The sequence below is a fragment of the Ruditapes philippinarum genome, unplaced genomic scaffold (genome assembly GCF_026571515.1).
Source record: "Ruditapes philippinarum isolate M1 unplaced genomic scaffold, ASM2657151v2 ctg17282_1_1_1_1, whole genome shotgun sequence".
Lineage (NCBI taxonomy): Eukaryota > Metazoa > Mollusca > Bivalvia > Venerida > Veneridae > Ruditapes > Ruditapes philippinarum.
This window is the reverse complement of record NW_026863457.1, coordinates 1-15,285: the sequence shown is the minus strand read 5'-3', so window position 1 is coordinate 15,285 and position 15,285 is coordinate 1. Positions and strand designations below refer to the sequence as shown.

Sequence of the window (15,285 nt, the reverse complement as noted above, 5' to 3'; positions counted from 1 at the left end):
ATAGAGAGCCAAATTCTCAAAATCAGTCCTGTTTAAAACACTACATCGTTTACATTTTACTACTTTTGTTACTTTTATGGCAATTAATTTCACATGCAGCGATGCTTTCTTCAGGTAACAAGTAATCTAACATGCTCTAACCGCATTATTTAAATAACCTAAAACTCATGTTTGCCCTTTTTAAAAAACAAGAGGGCCATGATGGCCCTGAAATCGCTCACCTGTATATAGGGCCCCGGGTCGGGACCAAATTTAACCAAGGGGCTTTTATTTGAACAAAGTTGGTAGTCACTCACTATAAGATAATTCATGCTAAATATCTTAGCTCTAGCACTTTTTTAAAGTTTTTACTATATACATAAAGGGAAAAACAATGACCCCCCTGGGGCGGGACCAATTTTGACCCCAGGGCTTTTATTTGAACAAATTTGGTAGACACTGACCAAATGATGTTTCATGCCAAATTTTTAAGCTCTAGCTCTTTCGGTTTTCTAAAAGAAGATATTTTTTTTCTTTCGGTTGCCATGGCAACAAGAGTTCTCCTTAGAATTAAATTCTTTGAACATTTTTTAAAGTTGACTACCAAAGGAACATTCCTGTGAAGTTTGGATGAAATTGGCTTAGCGGTTTATATGGAGATGTCGTTTAAAGCCTGCGTCACATTACACTCCGATTAGGTCTACGATGGAGTACCGATGCCTGAACGGGCTGAAATTGCCAATTTTTTAAAGGTCTCCGGCCGGTGACCCTCCGGTGTCAAGTGACCGGTGGGGCACCGTACGGGTAATCGGAGAATTTTAGTGCAGAGTTATTTTCTTCCGGCATCCGGTACATCGCCAGCGCAACGTAGCAGACACGGTAAAATACCCTCCGATACCCGGCCGGACACCTTTTGTTATCGGTTACATACCGGTTAGAATTTTTACCTCCTGGGCGCCAAATATTCCTCCAGTTTCCGAGCGGTATCTGAGCGGTCACCGAAGGCGTCTCGGCAGGTTACTGACCCGGACCCGGATGGACTCAGTACGTCCACAGACGCTTGTGGTTTGGAGCTCAAAACGCCTTTAAAATCCAAATAAAATGCATATTTGTCAATCCCAGGACATGTACTGATCATATATATCAAAAAATCTTAATATATGCCGTTTTGAAAAAAAATCATATTTCAACAACTATAATAATACACAAGATAAAAATGTTCGCCGGAAAAAATCCGCACCCCTACCGTCATAATCACCATGTATTTTAATCCATTTCCAATATTTTCACATAATCCTTTGGTCCATCGACACAGAAGATATAATTCTTCACGATGATGGTCAATTTTAAACTTCAGCGGTAATATAAACAACGCAACAGCCGAAATAAACATCAATATTATCGCCGTTTTTTTTCAACGACAAAATCTTTCGATAAATTCAATGGACCAGACGGCTATGAACGAAGCTATCCGATTATGTGGTTCCCAAACTTAAAAGCGCTGCGCATTTTGCACACGGCAAAGCTGGGGCCACATAATCGGATAGCTTCGTTCATAGCCGTCTGGTCCATTGAATTTATCGAAAGATTTTGTCGTTGAAAAAAAACGGCGATAATATTGATGTTTATTTCGGCTGTTGCGTTGTTTATATTACCGCTGAAGTTTAAAATTGACCATCATCGTGAAGAATTATATCTTCTGTGTCGATGGACCAAAGGATTATGTGAAAATATTGGAAATGGATTAAAATACATGGTGATTATGACGGTAGGGGTGCGGATTTTTTCCGGCGAACATTTTTATCTTGTGTATTAGATCTATTATAGTTGTTGAAATATGATTTTTTTCAAAACGGCATATATTAAGATTTTTTGATATATATGATCAGTACATGTCCTTGGATTGACAAATATGCATTTTATTTGGATTTTAAAGGCGTTTTGAGCTCCAAACCACAAGCGTCTGTGAGTACGTCGCACGTATGGTCCTAAAATGTCCGTAAGGATAGCGTTGGGGTAATTAAACAGACCTTACGGCAGGTAAAGCCTTTGACCCGTGTTCAATTCTCGGACGACGGTGAAGGTCACTTTCGTTGTACAGATGTTATCAGTACCTTGCGAAAGTGAAAGAGATTATTAATGTTTAACTGCTTGACAGACTATCCAGGAACGATGCAGTGACTGAACTGGCTCTGGTATGTATATTCAAGTTGGTTTACTGCCGAAGTCCTCAGTGTAAATCATTAATAACACTATCATTCTCTCATTAGCCAGCGTGCAGAGCTGAATTGGTTAAAGCGCTAGACTTGTAATCTGTACATTGTGGGTTCGATTCCCGGGATGACCAACTGAAATTACTAGAAATCTTTCAGACGAGACTTTAAAGCGAGGTCCCTGCACTTGGATAGGTAAAAAAGAAGGAGAAGATTGTTTGGGGTCCTGCTTTGCTCTTTCACGTTGGTCATCCTGTGTTGCTAGATAGTGTCGTGGTTGCGTTCATTGAACGCCGCATTCCTTTTTGATCTTGTTTTTCATATTTTTCTAAAGTAAGGGCATCTTGCTATCTGTATCTTGCGCTTTCCTCCAACATCTAGAACGACTAATACTCTTCTGGAGGACTCGCCTATACGAGCAACCGATGGCTAGTATTTAGAAACTCAATTACACACACATATTCTCTCAGTTTTTACACACGTCCATGGAGGTTTGTGAAAAGTTTTCAAGTTTCATTTACAATCTTTCATGGAAAACTTTGATTTCAGAGTGTAATATTCCTTCCAAAATAGAAATCAAAGAAGGGGTGGGGGAGAAATCAGAGGAGAAGAAGGCAAGGGAAAATGCAAACGAAAGAGGGGGTGTGAATAACGGCCGAAAAATGGGATAGCATGCCATACGAATACCGTCCGACAGCCGACCAGATATCGCACGTATACTTAACCGTCACCGTACGATCGTTGCAAACAGGCCAGATAACGGAAGGCAATTGAACATTAATCGTACGGTAGTCTGCCGGGTACCTTTAGAATATCGACCGGTGTCCAGAAAGAAGACGCCAAGGGTTTTCACCGGGTGACCGGGCGAGTACCCTTCGGAAACCGTCCGAATACCTTACTGACCACAGAGGGAGAATGACCGCCCACTTCTTCCCGGACATGATTGAAATGTTTCTCTCCGATCTCAAATTATCAACGGTGTCCCATCGATCCCTCTATATCGGCCGGTCCCCGCTTGAAATGTGACGTAGGCGTAATATTATAAGTAAAAGTTTACGGACGACGGACGGACGCCGGACGAAAAGCGATCACAAAAGCTCACCATGTCACTTTATGACAGGTGAGCTAAAAAGGAAAAACATATTTGTTTTTGAGGCATAATGTGCCTTTAATGATACGACTCTATACTAGTATAAATTATTAATACTAAGATACCTTGAAGGAGGGGTTGCTTTTCGGATTGAACATCTGAAAACATACATTATATGTATATTAAAGGTTTGTATCCATGTAAAAATATACTTGAACGATATATAAAATGTTCAAATAAAAATTATGATCATGTCACACTCCTTACGTTATCCGATAACTATGACGTTATTTATGACGTTACACGTTTTGTCTATCAAGGTGTTTTTGTGATGTCAATGTAAATATGACACTCGGTGAGCAAAAATAAAAATATATAAACCATTATCAACTGCTTGATGTTAAGTTATGTGTTTTCCCCTACTCTTAGCTTAAAAAGTGTTGTTATAGATATTTTTTTACAATTTTATGAAATGCTAGAGAATATTTTTGAAATAATTTCTTTATACCTACCCTTTTTCTTGGAGCAGTATTTAATAGCCAAACTGTACAGCACAACGATTACAACAGACGACGAAACTACACCTAAAATAACGCCTAATGGGACCGAGCTCTCTGGAAAAGAAAAAAATATATATTGAAATTTGCCTAAATGTACGAATGCATAGTTTAAGTAATGCATTCAAATTGGCATTACACAAAGAAAGACGTGATGTTTTAAATTAACATAAGAAATTACGGCCTTTAAAAGTGAAGTTATAACTGCATTAAACGGAGAACTGATACTGAAACCCATTGCTAATTTGCCTATAACCATGCAAAATGAGCTTGCAGTTTTGAAAAATGGCAATAGGGATAGTACAAACATTAGATAATCTGGTACCTGTAAAACAATGAAATTGGCAATTTCATTCCAAGAAGAAGATTTGGTTTCTGAATAAAATAAATTTGACAATTCGCCAAAAAAAAAAAAAAACAAAAAAAAACTTGGTTTCGCTGACATTATGAAATTGGCAATACGCATGTAGTAAAAGAGGAATTTTCCGTCACATAATGAAATTGGCAATACGCATGTAGTAAAAGAAAAAATGTCCATCACATAATGAAATTGGCAATACGCATGTAGTAAAAGAGGAAATTTCCGTCAGATAATGAAATTGGCAATACGCATTTAGTAAATCTTGTGAAGACTTAGTTTCTGTAACAAATGAAATTGGCAATACGCCTTCGAAAAATCCAAAACGACAAGGTCTGGTTTGAAACTTACCTTGAGTGTAGAAACTGACGGCATTTAGATCTCGAGATGTACCGTTTTTGTTTCTGGCAAATATTGTGACGTTATAAAGATGATTAGGTGTAAGACGGTCAACTGTTTTTGTTGTTATGTTTCCAACATTATTTGTATCTTCTGTGAATTCGTATAAAACTAAAATGAGAAAAGCATGTGTACATATATTATTTTGTCAAGCACTGCTGATGAAGAAAAAAATGTTAATATCATAGCGTAGATAAAATCTTTTTTTTTTTTAAAAAGACCCCCACATATCAAATTTGTTTCGCTCCAAACTCTACTTCGTGGTCTTTCCTTACTTTTACTTCCTCGCGACAACATACCGCACGACAACGCGCCGTTTGGCGTGCTTTGCTAAACAGGACGACAAGACGACAGCGCGACAACGCGCCGTTTGGCGCTTTGTCGTGTTGTCGCTATCGCCAACGCGACGCACAAAAGTGTATCAAATCAGCGACCATAAATGGGTGTTATTGCATGTAATATCCAGAAAAAAAATCGAAAAGAACCGTGATCTTTTTCAATATGATGTCACTCATTTATCTCCCCCTGGTACGATATTATGTTGGAAATAATCTCAGAGGCGCGCTATTTATTTTCAAGATTGAACACATCAGTATTTTTATTTCAATTGTCATCACTTGGTCGTTTTTTTTTGGTTTACATTGTATCAATCGGAACATCTCGGCTGTTATTCATAATAACCTCAGACTTAATACGGATTGAAAGTAATTCTTCCACGTGGTTTTAGATGTAAACTAAAACAGAGAGAGAGAGAGTAATCTTTGTTTTTGTTAAATGTATAACGAGTGTATATATTTTACATACAAATGAAAATAAAATGAATTATATTAAGCAATAAAATTATACTTATATTTTATATTGTAAAAAAATCTGATAAAATTAATAATATATCCGTTGACGACATTGGTAAGATATTTGGAGATTATAATATTAGTTGATAATATTGGTAAGATATTTGGAGATTATAATATTAGTTGATAGTATTGGTAAGATATTCGGAGATTATAATATTAGTTGATAGTATTGGTAAGATTTTTGGAGATTATGATATTAGTTGATAGTATTGGTAAGATTTTTGGAAATTATACTATTAGTTGATAATATTAGTAAGATATTCGGAGATTATAATATTAGTTGATAATATTGGTAAGATTTTTGGAGAATATAATATTAGTTGATAGTATCGGTAAGATTTTTGGAGATTATAATATTAGTTGATAAAATTGGTAAGATTTTTGGAGAATATAATATTAGTTGATCATATTGGTAAGATTTTTGGAGATTATAATATTAGTTGATAGTATTGGTAAGATATTCGGAGATTATAATATTAGTTGATAATATTGGTAAGATTTTTGGAGATTATAATACTAGTTGATCATATTGGTAAGATTTTTGGAGATTATAATATTAGTTGATAGTATTGGTAAGATATTCGGAGATTATAATATTAGTTGATAATATTGGTAAGATTTTTGGAGATTATAATATTAGCTGATAGTATTGGTAAGATTTTTGGAGATTATAATATTAGTTGATAAAATTGGTAAGATTTTTGGAGAATATAATATTAGTTGATAGTATTGGTAAGATTTTTGGAGATTATAATATTAGTTGATAGTATTGGTAAGATATTCGGAGATAATAATATTAGTTGATAATATTGGTAAGATTTTTGGAGATATAATATTAGTTGATAAAATTGGTAAGATTTTTGGAGATTATAATATTAGTTGATAGTATTGGTAAGATTTTTGGAGATTATAATATTAGTTGATAGTATTGGTAAGATTTTTGGAGATTATAATATTCGTTGATAATTTGGTAAGATATTCGGAGATTATAATATTACTTGATAAAATTGGTAAGATTTTTGGCGATTAATACATTAGTTGATAATATTGGTAAGATTTTTGGAGATTATGATATTAGTTGATAATATTGGTAAGATATTCGGAGATTATAATATTAGTTGATAAAATTGGTAAGATTTTTGGAGAATATAATATTAGTTGATAATATTGGTAAGATTTTTGGAGATTATAATATTAGTTGATAGTATTGGTAAGATATTCGGAGATTATAATATTAGTTGATAATATTGGTAAGATTTTTGGAGATTATAATATTAGTTGATAGTATTGGTAAGATATTCGGAGATTATAATATTAGTTGATAATATTGGTAAGATTTTTGGAGATTATAATTTTAGTAGATCATATTGGTAAGATATTTGTTGATCATATTGGTAAGATATTTGTTGATCATATTGGTAAGATATTCGTTAAGAACTTTCCATGATCGGTTACAGTTATATCTGAGCTTAAAACCTTAGATATTACCCTGCTTAAGTTTGACCACCCTTTCGTTCACAGACTTCATACACACCACTTTAAGTAAACAACATTTACAGCACACCAGCTGGTGACATTGCACGAATTTACATGATGGATATAAACATCGCCTTTTAAGGGTACATGTAAATAAATATAAAAACAAGAGCTGTCACAGGAGACAGCGAAGCTCGACTAATAAAATACTGGATGCAGTAAGGAAGACAAAACTATGAAAGAAAAATCAATTATGTATAATTATGTTTTAAGTTATTGTAAAAAAATAACATTGTTAACATAAATTCCAAGATCAAGGGGAATAATTCTAGAAATAGTCTCGCTAGAGATATGAACCTTGTCATACAACATGTGTCTAATGATAAGAAATATATATTTGAAGTTTGAAGTAGATACCTTAAAAAGTAAAGAAGTTATTATATTTCTTAAAGAAAATCCTAAGTTCAAAGAGAAATAAATCTGTAAATATTGCTTCAAGATTTTTGAACATTGTCACATAAAATGTAATTGATGATAAGGAATAAGTATTTGAAGTTTGAGGCAGATACCTTTAAAACTAAAAAAATCATAGTAAAAATAACATTTTTCTAGTAAAAAAAAATCTAAGTTTATGGGGAGATAATTCTTGCAATATTGGTGCTAAAGTTTTGAACCTTGTCACATAAGATGTGGATGATGATAAGGTACATATATTTGAAGTAGGAAGTTGATGTCTTAAGAAATAAAGAAGGAACAGTAAAAAATAGTTTTTTTTTCCAGGAAAATTCTAAGTTCAAGGGGAAATAAACCTGAAAATATTGGTGCTAGAGTTATGAACCTTGATACATAAGATGTGGTTGATGATAAGAAAGATAAATTTGAAGTATGAAGTTTACCCCCTAAGAAATAAAGAAGTAACCGTAAAAAATAGTATTTTTTAAGGAGAATTCTAAGTTCAAGGGGAGATGAATCTGAAAATATTGGCGCTAGAGTTATGAACCTTGTCACATAAGATGTGGTTGATGATAAGGAGCATATATTTGAAGTTTGAAATTGATACCTTAAGAAATGACAAAGTTATAGTGAAAAATATTTTACTGCACCAAAACTTTAATCTGAAATCTGGACGCCGACGCGGACGCGGACGCCACCGCCGACGCCGGGGCGAGTAGGACAGCTCTCAATATACTTCGTATAGTCGAGCTAAAAAATGAAGCTAGGTACCATTAAATTTGGAATCCACAATTACGAACGTTTGCGTGCTATTGTAATCGTAGCCTGGTGCCCAGCTCAATGTTGCACTATATGTGGTTGAATCAATGAACGTCAAGTCACTTGGAGGTTCAGGTGGACCTGTTCAGATGAAAACATGTTTTTTAGTAAGACTGAATAAATAGTTGAGCCGCGTCACGACACAACCAACGTAATGCATCCGCGCAGTCTGATCAGGATACATGCTGTTCGCTACAAACCCTATTACAAGTAGAGAAACTGATAGCGAACAGCATGGATCCTGATCAGACAGCGCGGATGCGCAGGCTGGTCTGGATCCATGCTGGTCGCAAACGCATTACGTTGGTTTTGTCGAGACGCGGCTCATTTAATTTTGCCGTTGAAAAGACAAATTTCTGAATAAATTCCTAGAAAAGAACAAGAGTTTCAGAGCCTATCCATGATTTTCTCAACATGACAATCAATTATATAATCAGAGTAGTTTTGTTCAAGTATTGCCAAAATCTATCCATTTATTAAGGCCGATTTAAGCAAAATCAATAATTCAACCATCAAGGTCAAGGTCATGAAAAGATCAATGTAGGTTTGACCTACTAGTAGGAATAAACAAATGGATTGTTATACCCAAAAATGAATACAATACACCCAGTAATAAGGAAGTAAATTCCAATTTTAACAAAAGTCAATAAACTTCCTAATATGAACTTGAAATTTAAGGTCAAGGTCAAAATTAATTTGCTAAACATGAGGGGTTTATGCTTACTTTAAATTTGTCCGTATAAAAAATCAAAGCTGTCCATTGATAAAACAAGATATTTCCAATTTTAGAAAATAAATCAATATTTTTACCATTAATGTCAAAATTATAAATGTATTTAAGTCAGGGTCAAGCTAAGTTTGACCTTCTTAAAAGGGTTGTTATGTCCAAGTTCAATACATCAATTTATAATTACGTTATGACTAATTTCAGATGCCTTTAAAGGTCAAGGCCATTTAAAGTCATGTGAATATCTTAATGCGCAAGTAAACATAACAAATACTCATGTCAATTAAAAAAAAAAAATGGTTTCAGCGGTTTTAAAGAAGATGCGAACAGAGACGGCCAGACATCTAAACGGCTTGACTGGCGAACAAACTCAAACCAGTATACACTTTACAACTTTCAACCAACCTGCGTCCAAATATGTTTTGAAACAGGGGCGATTTCTCTTGCAGGCGTCTTAGATATAAATTCATATACCTGACGGAATCACGTGGAAGAAGTAAGTTGTTTTTCCAACTGAATTTTCCATATCCAACTGATATTCCCCGAAGTCATGTACGTGGACATTGTCCAGCTGAACCGTACTTGTGTAACCGTCGTCAGTATGCTTTAATGGAGCGCCCTCAAACGACCATGTGAAGTTAGGCTGTGGAAAGCCAGCGGAGTGCATTTCCAGGTATATTGTCTCCCCTAGGCGGGGCCTCATTTCAAACTGTGTTGTCTTGTCCGGATCAAGGTATGGTACACCTTTTTGAAACAGATTTGAGTTTGAATCAATAGAATAACTTTAGAAATTAAACAAAAAGATAATTATAACTCACATTTTTATTTGTGAATGGATTTTAAGTTTCGTGTTTTAATAATATTTTAACTGGAATTAGACAACGGAACCCGAGCTTGAATATTAAAAAGACGAATTTACAGACCAACTTTGAAAGCAAATGACTGATAGGTATGAAAATATATACCACTTATTATACTCATAATACAGTCGGAAAACGACACAACAGTTGAAAATGACAACAGTTGAAAACGACGACAACAGCTGTACAGAATGTATATTAAAGTAGCGTTGGCGTCAATGCAAATTAACTGCAAGTCGGTATTTATTTCTTCATACGTTTTCTCCGTAAAATCAAGTTTATGCTTTCAAAGTTTGGCTTAATAGGTGGCATAATTATAAAGATAAAGAAATATAGCAAAGACCAGAAAACGGATTTTATATGACTGATTAGGTTAAATGCCTCATCTCATCGAAATTTATGTTTACATTTATTTAAATCCAAATTTTGTAAAGTAAAACTTTTACAAGACCAGCAGCTTGTTGGTAGGATCGTTCAGATGTACACTTAGAACTTGAATATACCTAAAAAATCTACTGTAGATATAAAAACGAACGCTAATAATTACCCACCACGCGACTCCAATGTTACATTTTCATGGATATAGTAAAAACTGTCGCCGTCAATCTCACCTTTTGTATTGACTTTTGAATACATGGTGTAATTATTGGAACATTTAGCGAAAGTAATTTTCAACCCCTTAATAATCTACGTTTAAAAAATATAATATACTGCTTACAGTACACTGTTATGTCCTTAGTGAACACGTCCGTGTCGAGGTCATTTACAGCGTATAGATGATACGTTCCACTATCCCCACATTGCACTGACTTCAGTGTTATATTTCTTCTTCCATCGCCTTTATCTCGGAACAAGACTTTTTCTGTTTGATTTGATATGAGAAGTATTTGGTCAGGCGGGGGATTCCCTTGTATGTAAACCACCATGTTATAACTGTCATTCTGAACCAGTCTGCTGTATGGGGAATCCCAGGTTAATATCTTTGCAGGATCTGCAAAAAATGTGAAAAACAGTGAAAAGAACCATATTGCATTTATATTTGCCTGAATGAACATACGTGACTTGTTTTGTTTGTTTTTACAGCGCACCGATACAATTTAGGTCATATGGCGCCGAAACAGGAAAGATGGTTTTGCCTCGGGTGTTACAAACTTAAATTTAAGCAACACCAGGGGTCAGAACCACCCCATACCAGCTGGAGCTAAGAGATGTATAGACTCCAGTAAATCGAACCCATTTAGTCGCCTCCTGCGATCACCCAAGAGATAAACGGTGACAGCAGTTCTGATGCCTCAATCCTTAAAGGCAACCCCTCAGCCACAATGGGTTTGAAAATACGTGAAGTCTATAAGTATATGATTAAGAGAAATTCGATCGTTATCATTGGTGACTTGTAGTGATTCATTGATCACGTGTTCTCGATTGGTCTAAAATATAGGCGAAAATACAACAACAACAACAATAGCAACAACAACAGCAACAACAACAGAACGAAGATGAAAAATGGAATACGGCACGAACTTTTCACCTTACTTACAAAGAACATCAAGAAAAATCTTTTCTATAACATCAGAACGTTCCCCAGTCAGTGAATAACATCCGTATGATCCAGACTGGTTCCGTGTGATTGCTTTTAAAGACAGCTGGTTCCCGTCAACATGAAATAATCTATTATCACTTTCCCAGTAAATCTGATCTCCCTGGTACCCAGTACTGTCACATAATATGTCAATATAGCCCCCTTCAATAATTTGCACAGTTTCTTGATCTGAAAAAGATGTTAACAGGTAGACTTTAATTAGGACCATCGCTGTTTAGCCGTCATTCTGGCATTACTTTCTCTTTTTTCCTTCTTTTTTTTTCGTCTGATCATTTTTGCATTATCATGGTCTGTCTGACACGACATTCGACAAGATATACATCAGGACATTGACATTTTACACAATGTTCTGCTGGCACGACACTTGCCAGGAAATTTATTAAGACATTCAAAATTTACTTGATGTTCTGCTGGTAGGACAATAGACAGGACATTCTGAAGGACATTAAAATTTAAGCCTTTTTACGAACCAGGCTGCCGATGATGACAGAAGCGCTCTGAAGGTGGCTTACATTCTGACAGAAAATTAAGATCACTCTACAATTAATTTCATTATTGTATCTTTATTCACTATCTAGACTTTAAACTATTAATTGTTACATGTATATTTTTCTCATGACAGAAAATATATTAATTAATGCGGTAGGTGCATCGAGAAAGCGTTTAATTGAAAGCACAGTTACTGGACAAAACAAGATTCACTACGGCTATAAATATAGCAATTCTCATGAATTTTCCAATGTTTGTTAATAAGCCTGGTCTGTTATTATGTTTCTTATTGTTGTGTTCGTAGGCATAGGTATATAGTTTATATTTTCATGTATTGAATTGATGGACTTCTTTGATTTTAAATTACCTTTACTATGTGTCATTTAAAAGTGTTTCTTCGATGCACTTCTTAAAAATATTACAAATGAAAGCTACAGTTTGACATACATGTATCAGCATAGTGAAATAGTATACTCGAATTTGTTTAAACTTTGAATGAGGTTAAATGGACTCCACTGATGTTTACAAGCCTAAAACTACGGAATGCCGTTAGGGCCATCGCCTATGAATGTGTTGATCTGAAACGCGATAGTCGATAATACGATGGTGAAAACGCGAAATCACGAAACTACGATGGTGAAAACGCGAAAGTACGATGATGAAAACGCGATAGTACGATGATGAAAACGCGACATTACGATACTACGATGATGAAAACGCGATAAACTATCGTGTTTTCACCATCGTACTGTCGCGTTTTCACCATCGTAGTTTCGTGATTTCGCGTTTTCATCATCGTACTGTCGAGTATCGCGTTCAGGTCAAACAATTCATAGGCAATGGCCCTAACGGCATTCTGGAATGCCGTTAGGGCCATCGCCTATGAATGTGTTAATCTGAAACGCGATAGTCGATAGTACGATGGTGAAAACACGAAATCACGAAACTACGATGGTGAAAACACGATAGTACGATGATGAAAACGCGATAGTACGATGATGAAAACGCGATAGTACGATGATGAAAACACGACAGTACGATGGTGAAAACGCGATAGTACGATGATGAAAACACGACAGTACGATGATGAAAACGCGATAGTACGATGGTGAAAACGCGATAGTACGATGATGAAAACACGACAGTACGATGATGAAAACGCGAAATCACGAAACCACGATGGTGAAAACGCGACAGTACGATGGTGAAAACACGATAGTTTATCGCGTTTTCATCATCGTAGTATCGTACTGTCGCGTTTTCATCATCGTACTTTCGCGTTTTCACCATCGTAGTTTCGTGATTTCGCGTTTTCACCATCGTACTATCGACTATCGCGTTTCAGATCAACACATTAATAGGCAATGGCCCTAACGGCATTCCGTATAAAACATAACATTTGAATTCTTACATAAATGAGCTGGGGCTCTTTAAACAGAAATATATGCAAAGATAGTTAAGACATATACTTTGAAATAAATTGCAAAATCGTATTTTTATGCGATTCTTTCCCAGATTTGAGTGAAAAGATTTATAATTTTGGTCATTTTTTTACAATTTGAATAATTATTCTGGAAAAACGAAGAGCGCGAATGAATTAAAATTATGCACAAAGATTAGTGGTCTAAACCTACATCAAATGTACATTTATCTGGAAAAACATTTTCATTCCCATCATGTCAAAAATAACTCAATGGAGTCCCTTTAATATACGATTACAGAAATATTTTGAGCGAAAACTGAGTAATACGGTGTGGGTATTTCGTAACATGTGTATAAAGTTTCTTGCTCAAGGTAACCACGAATTGCCCCTGACGGGACCTGAACACAGCCAGCCAGCAATACTTAGATTACTTGTCCGACGCGTTTGATCAAATGTAATTGTGTAAATATGTCAACTGTAAACAACACTGCAATTTTACCCTGTTGGAACCGAAATAATTTAACCAGTATAGAGGCGAGACAGGTTGAACATCCGTGCAGTCAGGTTATGTACTGTTAGCTGATAATGGACAGATCCAAAAATGTAAGCTCACAAATTCTGCAGGGTAAGGATTTTGCTTGCAAACATATATTTTTACCAGTGCCAGCACTGTCATCTGCTCAAGTTTAATCTGTTTTTTCTTGCAGTCCATCACTGAATCTTTTTTTATTACAAGTATTACAAGTCGAGTATACAAACTCAACGTAATTTGTCAAATTGCCCCCCCCCCCCCCCCGCCCCCCCCCCACCAATAATATTGCGGACAAAGTGTGAAAATTATCTCCCCCAATTAACGCATATAAAACGTTTCGGAAACGTTCATGTTTTGCAGAAATTAAATAACTCTATAATATCTATAATATACATAAAATAAAAAGTAGAAAAAGGACAAACTCAAGATTTTCCAAGAAATTATATACGCTTTTTAAATTTTTTATAACGAGCTTAAAAGGCTGAAAAACTGATACCCATTTGGTTTGCGTAACCATAGTTGTATATATATTAATTCAAGACATATATGTGGATATTAGCCTCCTTATGAATAACAATAAGGAAATGGCATATTTTTAAAGTCTGCCCTTTGATAAAGGGTCGGACAACTCTTTGTCCCTTTCTCGTATGAGAAGGGGAATCCTGTGATGCGTGTATGTGGTCGCACGGTCACTTTCCTTCCAACATGTCCTCGATGCGTGTATGTGGTCGCACGGTCGAAAATCTCTAAAAAATGACAGCGTTTTCAGAAATGTTTTAGTATTTCTATGGAAAAATTTGAATTCTGTCAGTCTGATTAGGAAGTTTAAAAGACTAATTAGGATTTTGTTATTTCTAAATAGAAACTAGAACTTTGTTACTCCTAGTTACAACTTTAAGGTAAAATACATCTTATATCAACCTTGACTTTGTAACTCATTGTAAGACTTTAAAAAGCGTAATTAGGATAAATTAAATAGAATTAAAATTAGGACTTTGTACCTCCTAATTTGAAGTTGAGAAGAAAATTTTAATTTACACTTTGTCAAATTAAGGAATTTAAGTCATGATTAGGAAGTAGGACTATTGAATTCCTAATTAGGAACTAAAAGATATAAAATCCTAATTTGAACTTTGTCACTGCTTATTAGCTTTTTACTAATTAGGATTTTATTTCTCCTAATCAGAAATAACACGTCAAATTAGGACGTACATCGCTCTTATTAGACTTTTCTCTACATAGTAATTAGAAGTTAAAAATCCTAAGTAGACCAAAATTTCTCCTAATACGCTTTTTTAACTCCTTACTTAAAGTAATTAATTAGAGAGTAAGACCTTATAAGGCTTTTATAACTTCTAATTAGGAAAATTATGTTTTTCATAGAACAAAATATATCATTTTAAATTTAAAATAAGTATAATGGGGGTTTAAAATTTTTTTTAATTGATTAAAATAA

General features: G+C 34.9%; 1 protein-coding gene across 1 annotated transcript; it reads right to left on the bottom strand.

Annotated features, from left to right (window-relative positions):
* Positions 1-3,794: 3,794 nt before the first annotated feature.
* On the bottom strand, positions 3,795-11,553 carry LOC132722133 (roundabout homolog 3-like; the record flags this gene model as incomplete). Its single annotated transcript, XM_060706566.1, is given in 6 exon segments — positions 3,795-3,896; positions 4,549-4,707; positions 8,151-8,279; positions 9,400-9,669; positions 10,504-10,776; positions 11,323-11,553. Coding segments are annotated over 6 exon segments (1,164 nt in total), but the record flags the coding sequence as incomplete, so codon positions are not given.
* Positions 11,554-15,285: the final 3,732 nt, after the last annotated feature.